This window comes from Scyliorhinus canicula, chromosome 11 (genome assembly GCF_902713615.1).
Source record: "Scyliorhinus canicula chromosome 11, sScyCan1.1, whole genome shotgun sequence".
Taxonomy (NCBI): domain Eukaryota; kingdom Metazoa; phylum Chordata; class Chondrichthyes; order Carcharhiniformes; family Scyliorhinidae; genus Scyliorhinus; species Scyliorhinus canicula.
Genome location: NC_052156.1, coordinates 130,343,874 through 130,370,156, shown reverse-complemented (window position 1 = coordinate 130,370,156; position 26,283 = coordinate 130,343,874). Strand labels below are relative to the sequence as shown.

The 26,283-nt window shown below is 43.5% G+C and overlaps 1 protein-coding gene across 4 annotated transcripts in view; it reads right to left on the bottom strand.

Annotated features, from left to right (window-relative positions):
• Window positions 1-26,283, bottom strand: part of tafa5a (TAFA chemokine like family member 5a) — a 535,310-nt gene that overhangs the window by 381,394 nt on the left and 127,633 nt on the right. Inside the window, exon 1 of one of the 4 annotated variants that reach the window (XM_038811415.1) lies at window positions 8,860-8,920. The exons of the other annotated variants lie outside the window; for them this stretch is intronic. Within the exon in view, the coding sequence (XP_038667343.1) occupies window positions 8,860-8,905 (46 nt within the window). The 5' untranslated portion in view covers window positions 8,906-8,920. Of the gene's footprint in view, window positions 1-8,859; window positions 8,921-26,283 lie in introns of those variants that run through there. 4 annotated transcript variants of the gene reach the window in all.

The following is a 26,283-nucleotide window of genomic DNA, read 5'->3' as shown; positions in this document are numbered from 1 at the left end:
GTGTGAGGGTGAGATAGAGAGAGGGTCAGAGAGAGTGAGGATTAGAGAGTAGTTTGAAAGAAAGTGAGTGTGTGTGTTTGAGAATCATCATGTCTGTTAGAGAGTGTGTGTGAATGAGAGGATGAATTGGCAGCACTGTAGCATTGTGGATAGCACAATCGCTTCACAACTCCAGGGTCCCAGGTTCGATTCCGGCTTGGGTCACTGTCTGTGTGGAGTCTGCATATCCTCCCCGTGTGTGCGTGGGTTTCCTCCGGGTGCTCCGGTTTCCTCTCACAGTCCAAAGATGTGCAGGTTAGGTGGATTGGCCATGATAAATTGCCCTTAGTGTCCAAAATTGCCCTTAGTGTTAGGTGGGGTTACTGGGTTATGGGGATAGGGTGGAGGTGTTGACCTTGGGTAGGGTGCTCTTTCCAAGAGCCGGTGCAGACTCGATGAGCCGAATGGCCTCCTTCTGCACTGTAAATTCTATGAAATGAAATGAATGTGTGTGAATGAGAGTGAGGGTATATGTGTGCGTGAGTGAGTGAGTATGTGGATGAGAGAATGAGTGAGTGTAAGAGTGTCAGAACCCTGAGACTGGGAGTGACTCCCACAAGCATGCACAGATAGACACACAGAGAAAGACAAAAATGGTTTTAATTAGTTAACTCTGGTGCTTACGTGGTTTTAAATTAATTATTCATGCATTTAAATGATCAATCTAGTGCTTTGGTATTGATAGGTTTTGTCAAAAAATTGTTAATATTTTCTTCATGCCTCAGCCTTTTTGTGAAATTCATGTTAATATTGTTTTGACCAGACCTCAGGCTAATTCCTGCTGGGTTTCTTGCTCAATGGCAATGAGAGGATCACAATAAATCGGATTTATTTTTGGAGGGTTGGCAAAAGAGGTTACCTTTGCTCCAATAGAAACGGAAAGGTTAAAAATGCTCAGCACGTGGTGACATCTGTACAATGGGAAACAAAGGTCTGTGACCCTTCATCAGTACTTTTGGCATTGGCTCTGCCTGACCTCTCAGTCTCTCAATGATAATGTGGCCCTGGCTTTCCTTGTGTGAGTGTGACACCTTGGACCCAATGTGTTGATTGTTTCTCTCTCCACTGATGCTGCTTAGTCTACTGAGTATTTATAGTATCTTCTGTTTATATTTCAGATTTACAACATCTGCAGTACTTTGCCCTCCTATTATATGCTCCTTGCTGGACATTTATAAGTGTGGTTAGTTTCAATTTAAAATGAAAAAAGATATATCACTCAATGCAAAGTGTCATTTTTCAGTTGACAAACCTCACTTGTGTGGATAGAAATAGTACATTATTGCAATGGAATTGGTTGATGTTAATTGCCTGGAAGGTTTTGCCATCTTTAAACTTGGAAGTGAAACCAGGAATCAAGCACCATTAGAACGTGTACGTAGGATTGTTGTTTGTGGTGCTTGCGAGGTTCAAGTCTTTTGAATGCTGCTATCTGTATATTTTGCCTGGCCAGTTTCAAAGAAGTGGAGCTGACTGCAGAATATGAATGATCAAGTTTTATGCAATTGGCTAACAAATGTTAATATATTAACAGGGGAAATATAGGGTAGATAAAGATAAACTATTTCCATTGGTTGGAGATTCCTGAACTTTCGATTAGCTTTATAAATGGAGTACAAAGGCAAATAAATGTTGCTATCCCTATATAAGACACTTTGATCCCACTGTGACCATGGTTACCAATTCTGGACAACTGAAGGATATCGGGGGGGGGGGGGGGGGGGGGTTAAGGGGGGGGGGGGGGGGATAAGAGACCCAGAGAAAGGAGAAGCACCAACCTTTGACTTTGTTTCCTGGCCCTGTCTCAGAAATCAGGTGTACTGCAATGTTTTATATAGGAACAGAAGTATGTCATTCAGCCCCTCAAGCCTTTCCGACTATTTAATGAAATCATGGCTGATCTGTGTTTTAACTCCATATACCTGCTTTTGGCCCTTATCCCTTAATATCTTTGCTTAACAAAAATTTATCTCTGTCCAATTTAAAATTAACAACTGTTCTAGCTTCAACTATTCTTTTTGGGAGGGTGTTCCAAACTTCTCCCACCCTTTGAGTGAAGAAGTGCTTCCTAACATCTCTCCTGAAATATCTGGCCCTAATTTTTAGACTATGCCCCCAGTTTTAGAATCTCCAACCAATGGAAATAGTTTATCTTTATCGGCCTTATATTTCCCCTGTTAATATCTTGAAGACCACCCCTATCAGAACACCCCTAACCTTCTAAATTCGAGCAACAACAGGCCAAACCTGTGTAATCTTTTCTTGTACCTTAACCCCTGTGGTCCAGGCATCATTTTAGTAAACCTAAGTTGCACTCCCTCCAAGGCCAATATATCCTTCCAAAGGTGTGGTGTCCAGAACTGCTCGCAGTACCCCAAGTGGAGTCTAACCAGGGTTTTGTATAGCAACAATATAACTTCTATTTTAAGGCATACAGTGGGTTAATGAGTTTTAAAGCAAAACAAGAAACTCTTTCCCCTTTTATCCCTATTCTTAGGTGCATAGCTACTGCTGTTGGATAACCCCATGTACTTCGCTGAAGTGGGTTGATGCACAGAGGCCGAGAAGCAATGGTTAAAGAATGTGAATTTGGTGTCTTATTGAGTCCTCAGACAATCTTAAGGGTTTCACATCTTTAACGAATCATATTGTTGGGCACGTAAATATGTATGCTATCCAAGTTTGAATGGTAGCAATTTTGCCTGGATCAGAAGTTTGTAGGTTCAACTCCCACTCCAGAAACCCAAGCACAGAATCTTAGCTGATACTTCAGTGTAGTCCTGAGTACTGCAATGCTGGAGACGCTGTCTTTCAGATGAGACCCCATCCCTGTCTGCTCTCACAAGGTAGATGTGAAAGATCCCAAGATATTCCTTCAAAGAAGAGCCAGAAAATCCTCCCCAGTGTCCTGTCCCATATTGCTTCTTCAGCCAACATGACTAAAACATGCAAATTAAGTGCTGGTTTTGCCGGTGATGCTCACATCCCGTCATTACCACATTTCAGTTGATGGGATGTATTGATGTATTGTTTGGCTGCACTATTTCCTCCAGGAGAACATGAAGGAAATTAATTACAGCAAGTAACGTACTTTTGAAATATCGGCTTTGGGATATCCCAAGGTCATGCAGGACACTATATAAATGCAAATCATTCTTTTGAATATGATGTAAGCCTCTGAAACAGGGACGAATGCCAATTTTCCACTTCCTAGCCTGGAGGTACTGCGTCCAATTACAAGACTCTTAACACTATTTGAACTAAGATTGATAAATGAAGACCAGACCAGGAAACTGAACCGGAGACCATCGTGGTTTGTATGGCGCCACTGCACAAGTAAAGAATCACATTTCAGTTTTCCGTTCTCACCACATAAGAAGGATTTGGTTAATCCAGTCAAATTTAGGAAGAGACCAGCAAATAATAATGGACACATTAGGATAGATTTTCAACTGGTTGCCCAGGCATAAACGTGGCACTGCAGACTGGCAACCCATCATAGAAACTGCATGATTTAAATTCCATTGCAAGCAAAGAGATGGCAAGCTGGTATAAACTGACTATTGGTGAACACACATTAATATGACATATCTTTGTTCACTGCCTTAACCCAGACATAAGCCACATAAGATGACCAAATCCTTTCCTATAAATGCGTCAACTTAATGGTTCAGTTGATAAAACACACAAAGGAATATCATCTGAGTGCGTTAAGCATTTATCTGCAAATATCACTGACAGTAATTTGTAGGCTTTTAAGTCTGCAAAACACGTGGTGGCACGTTTTCCCATGCACTGCTTGTAGCATAGCGACAATAATGAGACAAACGCTTATTTTCACTGCTCAGGCAGTAAACTAGCAGTATGGATTAATCCATGGGTTGTAGAATTCACTCAATTTTCATTTCTAAGTGGGAAGAGGGGGACATTGTCCCCAGTGAGTTCAATTTGCTCACAACATCAGAAAGAATACGTCATTGCATTTGCATATTTAGGGTATTGCCTTAGATATTCTCTCAGACACAGTGGTGTCAGTCACTTCAAAAGGCAGTCCAAGACCTGGATTAGTGCAGAGTTGTGGTGACTCCACGGCCTGTCCAAAATGGCAGAACGACCCTGGATTCGGATATTTCACTCCCACATTCAGCCCAAACCATTTTCATGTGGGGGTGGGGAGAGGGGGTGGGGGTGCTGGAAGTGACTTTCACCTATGAGAGGCCCAATCCCATGCGGGATCATTTGAAAGTAGAGCTGGGTTTGTACAAATCTCAATTTCACTGGTGAAGGGACCGTAACCTGCAGTTTAGCAGTCGCAACTTTTTAGAGAAATCGTCAATGCTCCCAAAGGGTGGATAAAAACGGTAGAACTGTATAGCTGTCAAGTTATTGAAATAGCCAGCCCTTTAAAACATGAAAAACCAACTGCCTGCATCTGTGAATTTAAAAAGGTATGTCCGAGCAGTTTCAATCGCTATTTTCTCATAACCCTTAAATGCCATCATTATAGCATTATTAATGCTTAACCGCTCCCACAACATATCATTATCACAGTGGGGGGCTATGGCTTCACAGTCTGATTAATAGCACAAAGGGGTTATTAGCGGACATGTTGGGCGAAATTCTCCGCCCCCCACGACGGGTGGGAGAATAGCGGGAGGGCCTTCCCGACTTTTTTGACGCCCTCCCGCTATTCTCCCACCCCCCCGCCGAAATCCCGACACGAATCGCTGCCGCCGTTTTTTTACGGCCGGCAGCGATTCACAGCTGTTAGAAGGGCCGAAGTCCCAGCCCTTTACGACCTTTTTACGAACGGCAAACACACCTGGTCCTGCCGTTCGTAAAAACGTCGTGACCACCTGGAAAAAAATAACCATGGCACCGATTGGCACGGCAGTACCACGGCCGTGCCAAGGGTGCCATGGGCCCGCGATCGGTGCCCACCGATCGCGGGCAGCGGGCCCGATGCCCGCGCACTATTTGTCCTTCCGCCGCCCCGCAGTATCAATACGCGGGGCGGCTGAGGGGCAACCCGGACCGCGCATGCGCGGGTTTCGCGCAAAAACGCGATGACGTCACCCGCGCATGCGCGGGTGGCGTCTTCCCACCTGCGCATGCGCGGCTGACGTCATATGACGCGTCAGCCGGCGCTAAGTCCGACAAGCGGGTTTAACGATTTTCGTTAAGCCCGACTTGTCGGAGCCTCCGACGTCGGGCTGCTAGCCCCGACGGGGGACCAGAATCGGTCCCCCGTCGGGAAGGGGCGCGATGCCGTAAAACCCGCCCGGGTTTTACGGCGGTTTGACGATTTTTCCCGTTTTGGGAGAATTTCGCCCGTTGTCTTTGGCGTGGGGTCATAAATACAAATGTTTGTTTTATAAAGGATTCTGCACGTCATGGGATTTAAATGCATTGAATTGGCTTTCACGATTGAGTGTACTATTTATATAGTTAAGTCTGTAACAGATATTTAGGACTTTATTTCATCTCTGCACGGCTCTTGGTGGCTGACCATGGTGGATACTGAGTGAATTGGCATGAAGAATGGTTTTGCATGGGGACATGGGGTGGATGGGGGTTGGGGGGGGGGGGGGGGGGGGGGGATTGTCATATATTGGCACTAAGTTGGCATAGGGTTATAAGTGGCCATGGGATGGGTGGAGTGCATGTGTAAGTATGTCTGGGCATGGGGAACGGGTGACGGGTGTAGGTTAGAGCACCCTCAAAGTTTATGAATCAACAGAGATTAAGTTTAGAAGGCTTAACTTGGCACTTGGCAGCCCTTGTGGCCATTCGATCTGCAGCCAGGCCTTGACATCATCCCACACCTGCACCACCTCCCTGGATTGCAGATCTCGTCCCTTGGGGCACTTTTTTCCAAGACAGGCACATTGAGCCAGGATATCTCCCTGCTCTGCCCACCTCCCTCAAATATGGGCCAAATATTATATCTTGCATCTTATATTTAATGATTTTTGTAAACTTCCCAATATCAATCTATATGATAGCATTACTAAAGATGCAAAAGGGCCCCCCTTTGAACTAGATATCCATAACCTTCATGTATGCTCCTTTAATCTCTTTGAAGACAAACCATGAGAACACTTGGGGAGACAAGGTCAGGGAAGAATCATTATTGCACAGTGAGTGAACATAGAGAGCAACACTTATAATAAAATCCATGCAATGTAATTTCTAGACTAGCAGATTTATATTGCAGAGTAGCAGCTCTGGCCAAGAATTCACACTCTTATAATTTACATGCTCAGATGATGTCAGAGATAATCATTCCAATTTAATTGCTTTTATTATGTATTCCTGTTTCGATCTTTTCTAATTTCTCTTTGGGAGGCCTTAATATTTGATAACTGTGCAGTTCTGTGAATTGATTTGCTGTAGGAGTATAAGATTAAGCAGAGACATCGTGAGGCTGTGTGAGATATGGCCTTGGGATTGGTCTTTTCTCTGTGATGAGGCACTTCATCCAGGAGCTGAGCTTAAACTAAAGAATTCATTGGACCTGAACTTCCTCGGGGTGGCAATCAGCATCAGATTGTATCTCTGCCAAATAACTTACATGATTTTTTTTTCACGCCCTACCTTCCAAATCACTTTGAGATCCAGGCAGTCCTCGAGGCCTAGCAACTAAGCGCAATAGAGTCAGAATAAAGAGGCTGCACCTCCTTTTTTAAGGCACTACCTTTTGTAAACCTGATCAATTTAAAGCTCAAGTGAAACTGACAGGCCAGGGAGAAGGTCTGTGCCTCAGCTAAGTGGATGACAATTGGGGGGAGGGAGGGGATCAAAAGTTGGGGGAAGGGAAGGGGGAAATGGGAGGTCGGGGATGATCTGTGGACAGTGGAGATGAATCGGAGGTCGGGGGAGAGGGATTGGAGGTAGGGGATTGGATGTTGGAGGAGGTCAAAGAGATAGTTTGGCCTCAGGGGGAGAGAAGATAGGAGAGTTTGGGTGGGGAATGTCAGGCCTCAAGTTGGGTCTGGCCTCAGGTGGTCCGGCCTCAGGCGGAGGTGGGATGGTGGGGGTTGCAGCTCATGTTCTGGGGGGGGGGGGGGGGGGGGGGGGGTTGGGTGGAAACTGGAATGAGGCTCAGCTTGGGTCGGGTCAGGCATTCGGGGTTGGGGTGGAGAGGTGTCAGGTCCTAGGCGGTAGGGTGAAAAGGTTTTGGGCTTCGGGGGATGGACTACCGGTGGTTAGGGATTAAATGTAGGACAATGGGGGTGCCCTGTGGCAGGGGGAGCAGTCATCAGGTGGGTCCTGTTAGGTTTTGGTCCGGTCTGTACAACAGTCACCTAGGTGAATTGGACATTCTGTATTCTCCCTCATTGTACCCGAACAGGTGCCGGAGTGTGGTGATTAGGGGACTTTCACAGTAACTTCATTGCAGTGTTATTGTAAGCCTACTTGTGGCAATAATAAATATTATTATTATTAGAGGCTGAAAGAGGTCGTACTTCTTCTAAACTTTTATCAGTAACAATTGGTGTAACCCAGTTGGAACCATCCAACGTTTGTGTTTCAAATCGCATTTTCAGATGGTTCCCAATGCATGGCAATTACCCAGAGAAAGCTTACATTTCTGGACAATTTCTGTGCAAACCTTTACTTGTGAAGTTCCGAGAAGGTTCCCCAGTGCATATTTGTGGTGTGCCCCCCCCCCCCCCCCTCCCCCCCACCAACCCCCAATTTGACATTAGGGAGCTTGGAAGGTATGGCCCAATGTTTCTAAAAATGGAGGGAAAGGATCATCAGATACCACAGGGCATCAGACTTGAAGTATAAGCAAGGGATACATGAATTTATACACAAGACCAACTAGGCAACATTGAAATCTGATGTTATCTACAGTGAAAAGGGAGCAACGAATCCTCATCATAATTAATCATACTTTACACAGATTAAGAATTATACACTAACTTACACTTAAGCATGATCATTGATGTGGCAAATCTAAGATAATGAGTGGAATTGAGCGTTTGCAGGTTCTGCTTTCAAATTCAGCAGCTAAAATTTCACCAGGTCTACCAACGATGGGATATTTAATGGAAGAATACCTTGAGGTACATATGTTTTCTTCAAGCTACAAATGGGCCTACTTAAAACAACTTTGGCAATCTCAACTCCAAACATATCACAGTTTACCATGAATTCATTCAGCAAGTGTGGTAGTCACCACTGATGTATTATACTGTATATATGGGTTTTACGGTAAGGCCTCTGTACTACAGGTACGGGGGTAGATCTCTGCCTGCTGGTTCCGTCCAGTAGGCGGAGTATAAATGTGTGTGCTCTCCATACAGCAGCCATTTCGTCAGTGGCTGTTGGAGGCCACACATCTCTGTGTAATAAAGCCTCAATTACATTCTACTCTCGTCTCGTCCATAATTGATAGCGCATCAGCAAGCCCAGCGGTATTTTACATAGAATTTACAGTGCGGTATGTCTCATGTGGTCACTGTAAACTTTACATTAATGCAATAAATGGTGCTCTTCTGAGGTTTGAAGGTGTTAAGACAAAGAGGTGGAAAAGCCACTCTGAATGTTACATGTGACATACACGGCACTGGCACAAAAAGGCAAATTGCAAGTCTCCAGCTCCGTGAGCTGCTTGGGAAACTGGAAAATATCCCGCTATAATTTTGATTCAAGAAAATTGCTGACACTTTTGCATAATATGTTTAGTAGGGATGTTTAATGTCCAAAAGGAACAGCCATCTCTCATTCTTCCTGAATGACAGAAAAATAAACAATGTAATCCAGAGTGAAACCAAATAATTGGTTCGGAAGAGAGTAATTCATACTTACATTTAAAGAGCAGTTCATTGCATGAATGCATCTCACAGGTCTTCATTTAATTAAATATTTTTGAAGTGATTGTTGTTACATTTGGAAGGAGGTTGTTTTTTTTAAAAACAAAAGAATGGTTTCCAGCTGATCTTGTTTTGTGAATATGCTTCCAGGCCTTTAATTCCCAGGCTTGAAGGACTGGATTAATCGGCAACAAGACCAAGGTGCAGGGCCTGCTTCTCAGAAGGAGGCAAAACACATAAATTGACCTACAGTCAACAATCAGACACGAGAATTGACTGCTTCTGGATATCAATGTCTCTGATTAGTTCTTCCAAAACACAGGGAACTGGAATTCACCAGTGCCTTGACTCAGCAACATTATTAACCACAGTTATAGGTCAAGAATTAACTGCAAGGTTGCACTGTGCTGCAATGCAAGCACTTTCTCAGACCATAATCAGTCACTTTATGTCCTAGAATATCCCTCACACTACTATCCCTATCAAGCAGATGGATCATCCCTGGCTCAATGAGTAGTGCAAGAGGGTATCCCAGGAACAGCACCAGACATACAGAAATATAAGATATCAACCGTTAAAGCTACAACATCGGACAACGTCCATGCCAAAGGAAATAACATGCAGTAGACAGAGCTAAGCAGTCCCACAGCTGAAGGATCAGATCAAAGTTCTGCAGTCCGACCACATCCAAACTGGAATAGGGGTGACTAAAACAACAGGAGGAGGCTCCAACAATATCCCCATCCTCAATGATGGAGGAGCCCAGCACAACAGTGCAAAAAGCAAGGCCGAATCATTTTCAACATCTTATAATAATAATCGTGTATTGTCACATGTAGGCTTCAATTAAGTTACTGCGAAAAGCTCCAAATCGCCACATTCCGGCACCTGTTCGGGGAGGCTGGTACGGGAAGTGAATCCTCGCTGCTGGCATTGTTCTGCATTACAAGCCCACCGTGCTCAACCAGCCTCTTAGGCCTGAAGTGTGGAGTAGATGATCCACCTTAGCTTTCTCCTGAGGAGCCAGCTTCATAGATGCCAGTCTTCAGCCAATTCAATTCACTCCACATGATATCAAGAAGGGACTGAAGCACTGGACATGGACAAGGCTATGAGGCCTGACAACATTCCATCAATAGTACTGAAGATTTGGGCTCCAGAACTAGCCATGCTCCTAGTCATGGTGTTCCAGTACAGCTACAGTACTCCCATCTACCAGGCAATATGGAAAAATGTCCAGGTACTTCTTGTCCACAAGCAGCAGGGCAAATCCAACCCAGTCAATTGCCATCGATTGGTATACTCTCAATAATCAGCAAAGTGATGGAAAGTGCTGTCAAGTGGCAATAACCTGCCTACTGACCCAATTTTGAGAGAATTTGGCACTTAGCTACAGTGGGCCTCCCATTAAATTAAGCCCAGTGAAGGGTGAAATCTCACTCATTGGCTGGCAGCTCTCCAGTGCCAAATACACTGGGGCCTTGCTGATGAAACCCTGGAGAGAGGCAGGTAGGACTGGGATAACAGGAAGGGGACATTGGTAAGGGTGTGGGGTGTATGGCAGTGGGGGTGGGGGTGGGGTGGGGGTGGGTGGGGTGGGGGTGGGGGGGTGGGGGGGTGGGGGGGTGGGGGGGTGGGGGGTGCTAGAAAGGATAGACTGTTGGATTTCCATGGGGTCCTTCCCAATACCAGATCTCTTAATCAGGCACAGAGCACCCCTTTCGGGCTTCTGAGCAGGAAGGCCTCCCCGTCCTTCCCACAAGAACTTGATGGGTGTGTGGGGGGATAGGGGAAGAGAGAAATTGGCAAACTTTCCATCATGCACCTTCCGCTCGATCAAATGTTCACTGCCCCTCCCCCCATCTCTGAATGGCTCTGGTGGAGAGGTGGTGGGGGAATATAAATTCTGCATAAAGATGGAAATTTAGTCAAAGGGTTCAACAGTAAATTTAAACTGAAGTAAACTCAGCTCAGTTCCTTCATACAGTGCAGATTGGATTTTGGATTGTTGGTGATCATGAATTAATATTAAATTCAATGTTCATACAAACTCAGAATATTTTCAATATTGTAATAAATGATCGGACTTCAAGTTATCCTCATGGACTACAATGCAAAACAATCATTTTAGTTGTCCACATGTGCAGAAATAATGGGAATCATTTATCATGCTGTAAAAAATCTTCCAGGCCTTCCGAAGAAAACTACAAATGAAGAAACACGTTTACTAGTTCAAAAAATGAAGTGTAAATGTAAATTGTTTGCTGAATATTTAGGAATTATTCTCAATATGTTAACATGTTAATCTGACAACATCTTGGCCTTAATAAAAGATCAAATCTTTATGAGTGAGAGCAAAAACTAATGATTTGTGGACAGCTTTCATTGCATTGTTGTGGAAACTGAGAGACAGGATATGATAATGATATGTATTTCTAAATGTTATGTTTTGTGACAGGAATTATCAACATTAATGTCTGAGTGGCCTCAATAATGGATGAGCTGCTTCTTCCGTTGCTAAGCAAGCAGTTGTATTTTGTCCAAACCCGTAGCCAAGTACAAGCAATAATCAGTACTGCATTAGATATATTCCAATAAAAGTACATGAGACTATTCATGGTGCCTAATCAAAATGCAGAAGGCAAACTGAATGACTGCAGTGATTGAATACAACCTCAGCTACTGCTTCTCATCTCCATCTCATTCATCTGGGTATTACTCTGACATAGCTATACAGTAAACACAGTGATATCTTTTTTCTGTTCCATCTCAATGCATTCAGGTAAATGTTGATTGAGGAAGTATCTGTGTAAATGTTCACACTTACAGGATCAGCTGGGAAATGGTTTAAAGTATTGACGGCAGCAATCCCCATATCTGAACATTCATTTTGTAGAATAAAGAGGTATCATGTTTTTATGTCAAAAGAGGAAGCAACTAACCCACAACAAAAAAACAGCATCGAAAGAGGAAAAGCTGAGGGGAAACATTTTTTGATCTATTCTGTGTGAACATTTCTTTCATTTTTGATACAGGCTTCAACAATAGATAGTCTGTGTTTTGCACCTTCGCAAATGCCTCCTACTCAAGTCGACCACACTGCGGGAAACAGTTCAAATGAAAGGCTTCTCTCAAATGATTATGATTCTGCAGACTTTAGATGCTGAAACTATAGGTTATGAAACCCAACTTTACTATAGCTTTCAGCATTCATTTTAGTCAAAATAAAATGACAGTTACTGCATTGAGATTTTTGGCTCCTTTTTTTTCCTGGTTCACAAGTTCACTCAATATGAAAGAGTAAACAACAACAAAATCACTAAGGCTTTACATTAATGTCTGCCTCTCCATACAGACCCTGATTCATACACACAAGTGCGATGGTTTCCTGCCAGAATTAAATCACTGTTGAGCTCAGGAACTCCAGTAAATACGCAAGCCTACATCGAGTTAATCAAACTGGTGACATTTGGCTGCATTCAGCAATTCTCCTCATGTTCCTACAGGAATAATTCAGTCATCATCACCCCGTTCCCAATTCACAATGTTTGTTTAGAGGCTGGAGTCTTGTGGTAACCATGCTTTTCAGGCTTCATATGAAAACAGAGATTTTAGTTAACTTTAGAATAATAGATTTCATTACTTTCTAGCAGAGTGCTTTAATGAACTGCATTAAAAATCAAACCGTTTACATTGGTTTAAAATATAAATACTAGTGAGTGGTGCACTGAGTTACCACTGAGTTACTGACAGAAATTCTCTTCCAGTTTGTCGACCTGCTCCATAATGTATTTTGTTTTATTTGTATGGTAATGATATAGCTAATTTAGTGGTTACTATTCACATTTGGATATCTTGGCCTGTGTGGGTTGCTCCACCTAACGTTACTGCACGCTATTCACAAATTTCTGGCTGAGTTCAGTGGAAAACAAAACAAAACCCTGAGGGAGACAAGGTTGAACATTGGAGTTTGTTGCCAATTATGTCTTTAAGGTTCATAATTCACTCACACCTCAGATGTGTACTGTTGACATTCAATGTATCATTTAGAATATCCATTGGCTCCAACACACATGTCTCCTACACTTCAATGTTCATGTTAGAAATAAGACAACTGGAAGGATGCACCAAAGATGGTTCAAACTTGGTGAGGTCAAAATGATCACCAAATCCACTTTTTCCAAATTGCTTTGGATTTTCTCATCATTGGCAAAATCTATACGCTAAATTACAAGGAAAGAGATTTTCAACGGCCCATTTCTCACCTGTAAATTGAACAATCAGCAGAAATCTGGTAGAGACCTTGTGCACTAATTGTCCTGCCAAATTTAGTGATTGATTTACACAGACTATCCGAAATAGGTGAAAAGTGGCTTAAATTTGTAAAACTGGGTCCTACGACAGTTGCAGGACCCTGATTGCAACTGAATAGAGAAATGAACAATGTACAAAGTACATGTGCGTCCTTCTTTCCCCAGATGGTCTAACCAGAGGTCTCCATTGGTGTCCATCTCCTGTATTAAGTGCCTTAAACAGACTGGAAATACTAAGTGAAGGCTGTACCTGAAAACGGATGGACGGAGTGGCAGGTCTGGGTTTCCACACATGCAAAACTCCATAATTAGTTTATTTTCATGGATCCCAACCTGGAACTCAGTTTGATTGAAAGGCTTTGACTTCCAGTCAGGTGGAGAACACTTTGATGCAGGTAAGGAGCCTTCAGCTACTGGTGGAACAACAGCTTGCATTTATATAGCATCTTTTATGATCACAGGACATCTCAATGTTCTTTAGAGACAATGAGGTACTCTTGAGAGTAGTCATTATTGAAATATCAGAATTTTAGCGGCCGCTATGGCCCGCAGCAAGCCCCCACAACAGCAATGTGATATTGACCAGGTAATCTATTTTTGTGATGTTGATTGAGAGAGATATTTTGGCCAAAGGAGCATAAGACATAGGAGCAGAATCAGGCCATTTGGCCCAACGCATCTGCTCAATCATGACTGACATGGCTGGTTTAGCACAGTGGGCTGACATCTGGCTTGTAAAGCTGAACAAGGCCAGCAGCGCAGGTTCAATTCCCATTCCAGCCTCCCTGAACAGGTGCTGGAATATGGCGACTAGGGGCTTTTCACAGTAACTTCATTGAAGCCTACTTGTGACAATAAGCGATTATTATTATTATGTTTTTCATCCCCATTCTCCTGTCTTCTCCTCATAACCCCTGATCCCCTTATTAATCAAGAACCTATCTATCTCCAGGACATCAAAGATCGCACTCCTTTAAAATATTGCCATGGGATCGTTTACATCCAGCTGAAAGGAAAGATGGGGCCTTGATTTGACATGTCATCCAAACATGGCACTTCCAAGAGTGCAGCACTCCTTCAGAACTTCACCGGAATATCAGTGTCAATTTTTGTTCAACCCATAACTAGCTGACTCAGATGCAAAAATGCTACAACCTGAGCCACGGCTGGTGCACAGAACATGGAAATATTGTGAGGATGCAGTATGGGATCAAATCCCTAATCCGTGAATGGTTCAATCCCAGGGAGGAAGGTAAGATAAAGAATCCATGGCAGGGTAACGCTCCTGCTCCTCCTGATGCATAAGTAGCACAACATCTTCTCCCTGGTGCCATCCTCCCAACTTCCTGAGACCTGGAATGTCTGCCAGCCAAGGTTAAACCCGCAAAGAAGGTGAAATCTAGCTCATTAAAATATTTACATTTCCTGGCCTCCTGGGAACATGTTGATTGACTGGCCCTTGTCCCACATCAGTTTAGCTGTAAGCAGACATGTTGTCAGGTCTGAGATTCTTAACATTTAAGCATCTCAACCAACTCCAAATCTTCCAGTCTTGATGATAAAATTCACCCCATTTTGTGTTTGTTGAAGTTGATGATATGGTTGATCAACCTACATACATCCCCCATGTTCTAAAGATAAGTAGCTATCCATTACTCCAGCAATATAGCAGGAATGTGTACACCTAACATAGATAGACAGTGGACTATATTTGTCATCCTGTTGGAGACATCGTCAGATACACCCGACAAATATCAGGTGGAGGAGGAGGGGAATGAACCGATTACTAAGTCGAGACATACATTTTTGAAGGGTATATGATCTTGTCGTGTAAAATAACATCCAAAGTCTTCAACTCTCATGTGTCTACGTAGACTTCTGATCAATCCAAGATCTGCATGTTCAATAAACATTAGTGTGTTTATATTACTGCCAGGAGACAGAGACAGAATGAAGAAGAAACTTGGAACAAGAAGCCATCTGATCATCTCCTGAGACTTAACTACAATAAGCATTGCAAAGATTCTGATTGACAGCTTGAGGGTAACAAAACCTTTGGAAGAGGACATAAAGAGGTAAAATGTCCAGTTCTACAAGAGGGATTAATATTCAGGTAATTTCTAAAAGTAAGTTTAACCCCAGGAAGCTGGACACATCATGGAATACAACACTCTCCTTCCATCTCTTGACCCCAAGGTTTAAGACAGCCTACACTAGTCCAACAATTTATATTACGTAACATCGTTAACATAATAAAACATCCCACGGCACTGCACAGAAGTATTAGAAAACAGAATGACATTGACGCACATAGGGAGGTGACAAGGAGGAGTTTTAAGGAGTATCCTCAATGACTAGGATGAGAAGATCTCCTTGTTGACTATGAACAGTATTAGGCAGTCTCAAACAGTTTTTGGGAGATGCAAATCCTTCTTATAATTGCCCAGAATTTTTGACTAATTGGCAATCTGTTTCAGTAAGGGCCACAAAGAGTTTATTACACAAAATAAAAAATTCACACCTGATGCAGCAGGCACTCTTCTTCGGGACTGGGCTCAACTTTCATATTACAGACGAGAAGGAATTTTACACCGCAGCTAATTCAAGCCGTGCCTGACTCAGTACTGTTGCATGCTAATCAATTCCTAATCAATTCCTAATTCAAAATCACTTAAGTCAAACACTCTAACAATACAATTTTTATTAGCCTTAAGTCTTAGCATTGTGGATAGCACAAATGCTTCACAGCTCCAGGGTCCCAGGTTCGATTCCGGCTTGGGTCACTGTCTGTGTGGAGTCTTCACATCCTCCCCGTGTGTGCGTGGGTTTCCTCTGGGTGCTCCGGTTTCCTCCCACAGTCCAAAGATGTGCAGGTTAGGTGGATTGGCCATGATAAATTGCCCTTAGTGTCCAAAATTGCCCTTAGTGTTGGGTGGGGTTACTGGGTTATGGGGATAGGGTGGAGGTGTTGACCTTGGTTAGGGTGCTCTTTCCAAGAGCCGGTGCAGACTCGATGGGCTGAATGGCCTCCTTCTGCACTGTAAATTCTATGAAACTAAATTTTCCTATATTATTTATGTTGCCCAGTTTAATGAGCATAAAATTCAATTCTTAATGCAAAAGAAAAAGACTTCAAATTATCAGGAGTTGGGTCTTGTGTTTCAAAAGTGTTGCACTCTGTGTCTGACAACCATTAGTGGAGAAATCACCACACAAAATCTCAATGAGTGCAGTCATCCCTGTAATAAAATATGTCTAATTGAGCGGTCTAAAATTTCTGGCCATACAATACACAACTGGAACTACAATTAGAGCAAGACAGTGGCTCACAATGTCACATGATCGATCTTGCTGAGCTGAGTAGCAAAGAATCTCTGTAAGTATCTGTAATAAGCGTTTGAGGAGGCTGAATACAGTAAACTAATAATATCTCAAGAAACATTTTAAAATATTGATCAGTGCAGCTTTAATTTGAATATATGGAAGACATTTATAACAAAAATATTTAATAAGCCAGATACAAATTCAAGAAACCTGTACCCCATAAACATGTTTATTTCTCTGATTAAAATTACAGTTCATTGATGGTTTTAATATAGTCTAATAAATGTACTGGTTTGGCATTATCTACAAGCCAGTTTTCAAACACTATAATTAAGGTTTTGGCACAAACAATTTACTAATTTATAGCTATTTTTGAATAAATCAAAGTAAATATATAATTACTCGTATATATTTGAATGTGTGTTTTACTTGTGCAAAATGCCTGTGCTCAGATCAACAACTCCAGTGCAATTCCTAACAGATTAAAAAATAAGGGGTAGAATTGGACAGTGCTAATTTAGGGCACGGCAATTGTGATCATGATCTCTTTATGGCCATTCATAACGAGGTGGGCAGCATGTAATATTGGTGCACCCATCTCATAACCATGATGGTAGCAGGGCTCACAGTGGTTCGTACTCTGGACTGCTTTTTGTGACGTTGTTGGTTGATTTTGCATATTTCATTAAAACAAACAGCATTTTGACCTAACCATGTATTCCAGGTAAGCTTCTTTGAAGGTGCATTCTCTGTCGAAGAGAAGAAGCGTTAATGGAGTAATCACCTTGCAACACCAAGGGACCAGCAGAATGGTGCATCATGCGAGGGGTAGAACTCCCGCTTCAGTGATCCTGTCCTGGAAACATTGGGTAAATAGGTGGAGGCCTGAAAACAGGCCATGGGCAAAGTTTACCCAGGCTTTGGCCCCAGCATCCTGACTGTGGATGGCTGGGGATGGTCTGCTAACTGGCAGCCTCAGGGTTTGCCATCACACTGCTCAGTGCATCACACACCCATCTCCTGCAAGCCCACCCCATCACTTACCCAGCAACACTCTGTGACACTTAGGACTCACCATTATTATTTCTAAAAGCTTTCCTACCGCTGATGTGAAACTACCAGCCTGTCGCTGTTAATCCTTGTACCCTTTTATAACAGCTGCAACTCCCCTGTCATTTGGCACCACCCCGTATCTAAGGAGCTTTGAAAGATTATGGTCACTGCCTCCACAATTTCCATCCATAGTTTCCTAAGCAACCTAGGACGTATGTACCCCATCTGGAACTGGCAGACTTCTCACTGCCAGGAACTGTCCTCTTTATCAATTTTTAGGCCATCCAGTGTTTCCACTGCGAGAGTGTAGCGAGAGATCAGGACACCATTTTTAAATGGCGACCCAATCTCAGAGTCCCCCAAAACAAACTCTGACCTACCACCACCAGCCCGAACACAATATGGGAGGGTCTCCAAACCCCATCCCCCTAACAAATACGCCGGACGCCCCTGGCACGTTTGGACATGAGCACAAAATGCCAGCTTCTAACCTTGGCAGAACCAGGCTGGCATCCAGGTGGCACTGCCAAGGTGCCAGGCAACATCATCAGTTCCAGGGCACCTCCCTGCCAAAGGGTATGCAGCTGAGGGCTTCCGATCCCCTGGAAGACCCCCACGAGTGCCGTTGCGTCTGGTCCCCGTTTTGTGGGGACCAATGCTGAATAGCGCTCACCCGAATTTCAGAGGCAAAGGGGATAGACCCCATAGCCTCAGGTACCTCGAGAATCTGCTCATTAGAGTGAGACTAAATGCCTCGCTCTAATATGCAGCTTTAACAAAAGTGATCCCGCCCACAATGGACGGGATTTACATCGCAACAACTCACGAAATTGCGTTTGACCTCACGAGGCGTGGTGAGCCAGGTAGATCCCAGGAGCGGAGTCTCCCGGCTTTGATCAGACACGCTGCACCACGGCGAGCTTCTATTCTGGCTGTTGAATCTCACCCAAAGTCCTTTTTGTCACGTGTTGCTTTGCTTAGGTCTCGGTGAATTTCATTTCCCCTTTTCAAAGTTATTCATCTTTATGGAAATGGTATCAATAATTTTACCTTTATCAAACTCTTGAATACATCCTTGATTTTTGAAAACAATTTTAAGGCAAGCTATTAGGCGGAAAGTATTCCTTCAGTGCCACTGACTGAACGATATTGATGTTTTCCTAAAAATTAGCCACACTGGTGATTGTCAGATAGCAAAGCCACAGTTGTGGGAAAAGGCAAAACAAGTTGAATCAGCCTTTTGTAAAGACTGAAACATTCAAATAAACATATTAATGAAGGTACTAGAGGATACAAACAACAATTCAATTAATGTATGTTGTGCTGTTACTTTGAAACATGCACCATGTGTATTTTAAAGTTGCAAATTCAAAACATCAGATACCAAAATATGGCATTTAAAACTGGAAAGAATTTCAAAACTGATGTGTTGGGTACTCTGGATCCGTGGAGACTGCGTTTACCTCAGCAGTAACACATACAGGCTACCAATACTTGAAATAGTACAACACTATTTTGTTAAGCTAGAAACTGTTGAACATACTTTCACTGTGGGTCGACACTATGTTAGATTAAACTAAAGACCTATGCCTATCCTAACCAGTCTATGCTCTCAGCACATGGTAAAGATCTGTGCTACAAGCTATGAGCTCTGTCCTTCTAAGAGGCTGCATCCCGAATGAGCGGGTTGATGCCCTCTGTCTTTATAGTGAGTGTGCTCTAACTGGTGATTGGCTGCGGTGTTGTGTGTATTGATTGGTCTTGCTGTGTGTCAATCAGTGTGTGTCTGCACCATGATACACTGGTGTGTGTCTGCACCATGATATACTGGTGTGTATATTCTGACAAAAACCCCAGTGTAATGTTTACATTGACAAAACTCACAAATGTCGAGATATGAACTTATATTTTTATGAGTTCACACCAGAAATGTGACAACAGGAATCAGGCGATATGCAGACAGGACATGCACACAGACATAGGGGGTGTGATTTAACGGCCTCACCGCGCCCACTTTGTGTCACGACGAGCCATTGAATCTCGCGAGAGGCCTCTCGCAAGATTCGCAACACTTGAGGCTTCTCACGAGATTCAACCGAACCCTGCGAGACATCACCCTTGTTAGGCGATATCGAGATATGCACGTTTAAATGAAGCAAGACTCATTTAACTATGCGCTTGCCGGATTCTCCCGTTGCCCAGGACCTAACAACCTCATCTGGGAGACTTCACCAGGACACCATTTAGTACTGGTCCATACAAACACAGACCAGTTGTAGTGGCTCCTGGGGGAGGCGCTCCCAGGCCATTGGAGACCACCATGGTCATGCATTGGGCAGGGTGCTACCTGTCAGAATGTCTGGGTGGCACTGCCAGGCTGGCAGGGGTACTGCCATGGTGCCTGGCTGGTGGTGCCAAGGTGCCAGGTTGCCTGTGCCAGAGGTCGGGCCCAGGTATGCCTTGCCCAAAGGGGTGGGATGAGGTGGGGAGGGAGCTTGTGAAACCCGAAAGAGGTTTCACCCGTTAGGTGAAGTGGGGGAATCTGGAGGCCGTAGCGGATTGAAAGATTGGGGCTGCCTTTAAAAATAGCCCCCTGATCCGCAAATAGTCTTTCTGCATTGGCGAACTGAACTCGCCAGAGACAGAACATTCCTCGTCGAGACTAAAAAAAAATGGCAAAGTGCCGTTCAATAGCAGGGTCTTTCATGGCTCTGAAGAAATGCGCCAAAAACTGTAAGAATTATTTTCATTGAATCACATGCAAGATATTTGATATGTTCACTCGGTGCATATATACACATGATAAATTCTCAGGATGGATGTAAATGATTTCGCCCTACAGTAAGAATTACCGCTCCTTTTTTAGTTTTGGTGGAACTAATTAACAAATAGCAGGTTCGAGCATTGTGAACTTCAGCAATTAGATTGCAAATTGTGACCACTTAAAGCAGTAAAAAAATCAGAATGTAATGCTGTTAAATCTGAAGCAAGTCTAAGCATTTTCCACTTTTTAATGTATTGGTCATTAGCTTTTCAGGCCAAGTCATTTTTCCCATTTTTCATTACTTTGCAAATTTACATCTCCAATAATAATGTTACACATTGAAAATCTAATTCAGAACAAGATTACGTTTTATAATTATGCAATATTAGTGTCTTATTTCCTGTGGAATTGTGAACTTAATATTTCTTATTAAATCAAATGCTGACCTGTAATTGTTCCTCCTCTTTAAAAATTGTAAAATGTGTAAAGTTAATTAGATCTTAGCTTCCTTAAAGCGTTGCTCAGAGCTTAACATGGAAAGTGGAAATAATACTTGCTCACAGTGTGGGCAGAGCATAACATGATTGTTTCTCGTGATTTTCTTGGCTGAATTTTTCCCTCCAGTGCCAGTGAAAAGCACCATTTATAGAATTTTACCTCCCAGCTGATCAATCATAGAACATAGAAAATACAGCAGAGAACAGGCCCTTCAGCCCACAATGTTGTGCTGAACTACGAGATGCCAGTCACCCAAAGCAGTTCTGAGGTTCTGAGGTCCAGCCTTCATTGAAATGCTGCTAGCAAGACCCAAAATGGTATCTTGAGGCAGCTCACTGTATTCAAGCCAGATCTGTATCAGGTGCTTTGGAGGGTATCCTGAGCACTGTAAAGCAAGACCTAGGGTGGTGTGGGAGGGCAGAGGGGTCATCCAGGGTAGTATTAGGCAAAGAACACACCTACTCCCTCTGAGCCCATTAAATTAGGGATGGGCAATAAATGTTGCTGCCCACATCCCATGAACGAAATAAAAAAGGAAGACATTTGAGCAAATAAAAACAGAAAATACTGGATAAATTCAGCAGGTCTGGCAGTTAACATTTAGACTCCACATGACTCTTAGTTAACTCCGCTTCTCTCTCCTCAGCTGCTGCCCAACCTGCTGAGTTTATCCAGTATTTTATATTTTTATTTTAGATTTCCAGCATTCACAGCACTTTTCTTTTATTAAGACATTTGAGCAGCTACAAACCAGCATCGGAATTGAATGTAGAAGAAATTCACCTCAATTGGTGTTTTTAAGAATTTAAAAAGAAACATTATATCAATTAGGAATCCAGCCAAGAAGCAATGGATATAAAATAAACTGCAGAAGTGGAATATCATTTTACCCTCAGGCTTGTATGTGCGTGTTTGGAGGCAGCTACAGGAGCTGCTGAGTGCTGTGAGAGGCTGGTTAAAAAGTCCACTTCGGTGCTCGAGGATTTTGCCCCAGTTGCAATAACGACAGTAAAACGAAAACTAGCCCTCAACCCCTCCCCCCTCACAATTCTCGTGCCCCATCCATGACATCACATGCCAACTCATTCCACTCTCCATACCCCATGACCCCTCATATCCTCCAGCCCCTGAGCCCCTCTACTTAACTCCCTTCTCAGCCGAAATTCATAATAAGGCTTGGTTGTGAGCCCAAGCATCCATTATTCTGTTGAAAGAGCTGCACCAATGTAGTAATCCACGGGAGGCAGGAGTTCCGTCACCACACCAATATTTGTTTACAATAACGATATTACTGGAGCAGCTACAAACAGTGCTGCTAGCAGTCCAGTCAACTTAAGACTGCTCACAAAGCCTACACAGGTGATTATATGGGCCCCCTCAATGAGCTATCATTGGGGGAGCTCATACTCCAATTGGCCAACCAATAAAGGAGTTCATTACAACCAAGATAAAATATTGTATGATTAGCAACTCTTTGTTAATGATCTGTTATGTCACCTGCACAATGTCTATTTACACACGTGTCAAATGCCTGTGGGTTCTGCTGTTTAGACTTTAAAGATCTGATACCTGATGAATCCTGGAATTCCAGCCACCATTTTTTAAAACAAATTTAGAGTACCCAATTATTATTTTTTTCCAATTAATGGGCAATTTAGCGTGGCCAATCCACCTAACCTGCATATCTTTGGGCTGTGGGGGTGAAACCCACGCAGACATGGAGAGAATGTGCAAACTGCACACGGACTGTGACCCAAGGCCGGGATTCGAACCCGGGTCCTCAGCGCCACAGTCCCAGTGCTATCCACTGCGCCACATGCCGCCTTCAGCCACCATTTTAAATGTCCATGCAGTCTTCATCATTCCACGGAAATTCAGCCTATGCGTTTGCGACCCATAATTTTCCAACATGTGTTGTCAACAGACAAGGTCACCCACACCCCTTCAGTATAAACTTAGAAACATGTTTAATGAGTATAAGTATTAGTTTTGCTCTGGTTTTTACATGGCCGGAATATATACCCTGGTCTTTGCATGGAAGGAGCATACAGACATTGCATAAGCTTTAAGAAAGGGTCATTTGGATGTGAAAAGTTAGCTCTTTTCCCTCCTTACAGGTGCTGCCAGACTTGCTGAGATTTTCCAGCATTTTCTCTTTTGGTTTTTAACATTGCATATGGACTACTTGAAGTCAGCTGGAGTCAACCTCCTGAATATATTTTTCTTTGTGACAAATGGAGTTGGGAAGTGGGAGAAAGATGAAGGTAAATACAACACTGTTTTGTACTTTGGCAAGGATTGGAAAAGAGACAAGAACTTATCAGGTAATTATAAGATGAACATTGTCATGTCAGGAAACATCAGAAATCTAGCGGTTTTAAAAATGTTTTAGTACTAAGTCTCATGCGACTCAAGTTCTGTGGTACTTAGAAGAATGAAGCTGGCTGAAGATCAAAGCTCCAGATAAAACGAATAGGAAAATTTAGAGGAGATGAATAAAGACATGACATTAAGAATCAATCATAAGTCCAAGAATGGTTTCAATAACTGTGAAAATACAGGACCTTCAGAGCTGTAGCAGGATGAAGGAGATTCACAGTACAAAATTTAAACCTACTGGGAGAGGTACACAGAAACTGTCCCATCACTACCGACTAGGTAGAAATCAGCACCGTGACAGCCCATTATTGACAGATGCAGGTAGGGAATTCCCATCATAAATCTGGAAATAATGCCAGAAATGTTGGCCAAAAAATGTCACTCAAAGTTTATAACAGGATGTTATTTTTGGGGGACAGGAAGTTTGCATGCCCACCAGATTTGTAATGCAATACTTGTTGCTCCCCCCATGGTAATATATACATGATGCAGTCTTCGGGTCATATGGGAGATACCTGGGCCAGGGCAAAGGGAGAATTCTGGCTGCAGAGGACATAAGAGCAAAGTGGAGCAGAGTTGCGGGGAGAGGGAGAGGGGAGGGATGTGGGGAGATGGTAGAAAAGGATAGAGGAACTGGATAAACTAAAGCATGGTGAAAGGTTGGGAATGAGAGGAAAATTCAAGAAGATTAAAAGCTAAAAGAGAAAGAAGCAAGACGTAGTTGGAAACTGTTGTACCCCTAATGAAGGTCTTGGGATCAGGGCTAACGGTTTCCCATGACCTTCCCGGAATATTAACTTCCCTTTTAAGGGGGCGAGGGATTCCCCTTAACAAGGAGTGGCCCAGCTTGTATAAAAACCCTGGCCTGGATTCAGGTTGTGGAAAGAGACCCTTAAGGGAGTGGAGGAGTATGGGATTTGTATTGTAAACACCTTGTTTGTTAATTTCTACTTATCGTCTATGCATTCTGCTGGTCCACTGCGGATTCAACAGAAACCTTGAAGGATGAGGGAAAGGGATGAGGGAAACAGGTGGTAGTATGGAGTTGGTAGCTACTGATATGATGGATACTGGGTGAGTTTCAGAACTGAAAAGCAAACAAACTCCCAAGAATGGAGCATGAGTTTGAATCCATATGCAATTTACATTGAAATGTCCAGAAAGAATAACTTTCATCTCAGCAGACAAATAGCCATTATCAGTATTAGCAAACTCTCCTCTTTTTCTTTAATTCATCCCTTCCTTTACAAGACATTTGTGTTACATGTTGAATCCTCATCAATTAGCTTTTTTTTTCTGGCTAGTTACGTGATTAGCAGGAGACAGAATACTTAGTTTAGAATTGCCACAATGGGCGGGCAGCTGTGCAGCAGAAGGGGAACAAATATAGTGAACATATCGTGGAAGTGATGCTTTGCACAACCAGGAAAGGGGTAACTTGTGAGAGATATTTATCTTCCATTATTAAACACAAATTGCTGATCAGCAAAGGAGAACGCCGCAACAGATGCAACCGAGGACTGGTCGCTGAGGTAGTGGAAGAAAAGAGGCCTGGAAAATGGACCACTGACTTTACCAAGGTGGGAGGGTGGGGGGTCACAGTGTGTGTCTGCAAGAAACAACCATAGACTTACAATTAGCTGATCATGGTTCTTACCATTGGGTTTAAACAGTAAGAGGCAAAAAGTTACAAGGGCAGTGAAGCAACAAGATTTTTAAAAAGTGAAAATTAAAATATGAAAATAAGTTGCTTAACTGGAGGGGAAATAAATGGCTTCTAACCTGGAAGAAAAAGTTTGGAATTTTGGTTCACATTGCCATCCGGGGGCCAGCCTGGGCAATTACAAATCTAGGCAAGTTTAAATAGGTCATTGCTTAATGTGGACCTATAAGCATTTCTAATCAAAAACGTTGGCAAAAGGTGCGGCTATAAAAGTACCTACAGAGAAGGCTTTGTAGCCAGGAAATGTCTAAAGGTGCACGAATAGGGTGCGGGATTCTCCTTTCTGGGGACTAAGTCCCCACACCCACCGGAAAACTGGCGAGAATCACTCCAGACTTTTTCCTCGAAGGTCCGGGGTGATTCTTCGTTTTCCAGGGGACTAGCAGAGCCCCAGCATGCATCCCGCAGCTCTGGCTGCCGGAGGGACCCTGCCAGCCAGACCGCACGACCGTGCATGCGCACGGTGGCCCACTTTGGCGCAGGCGCCGCAAATATGGCGGAGCTACACAGCAGGCCTGTTCGGAGGAAGGTAGGTCCCTCCCAGATCGCGATGGCCCGCCAATTGGAGGCCCTTGATTGCGGGCCTGGCCACCGCTGAGGCCCCTTCTGAAGTCAGATACCCCCCACCAGGACCTGCACTGCGGCCACGGGTCCCAGCTCCCGACGGGTGGTACCATGCCAGCGCGAGTTCAGCCAGTCGACCGTAGAGAATTGCCGCAGGGGCCTGTTCCAACCGGAGCCGCGTTGACCGCGCAGGTGGTACCGCCGGGTCCGTGGAGAATTGCCGAAGCGCCGCTGTGCCGGATTTCCGCCGTGAATGCCGATTCTGCGCCCCCGCACGGAGCGTGATTCCGTCGCGGAATGTCGGAGAATCCCGCCCAGGATATAGGTAGATTATTAATGAATCTCCAATGTCTTTTTCTGCAACATATATTTGTAATGTTCCTATACTTCATTGTATACACCACAAAAATGAAATGGAAGACATGTTGTTTTAGAATGAAGGAAGTATCACACCATGTCATCTGCCTATTATTTTATTTAGAAGGCAGAGCTATGCTTAAAGTGGCCAGTCCTTTAAAGCCAGCTCAAATAGAAGATCATTGCTGTTGCTCAGGAAATGTTTGCTGCGAATTGGTAGGTGATTGTGAATATCTAGCTTATCATAGAATTTACAGTGCAGAAGGAAGCCATTCGGCCCATCGAGTCTGCACCGGCCCATCGAGTCTGCACCGGCCCTTGGAAAGAGCACCCTAATTAAGCCCATGCCTCCACCCTATCCCTGTAACCCAGTAACCCCACCTAACCTTTTGGACACAATGGGGCAATTTAGCATGGCCAATCCACCGAACCTACACATCTTTG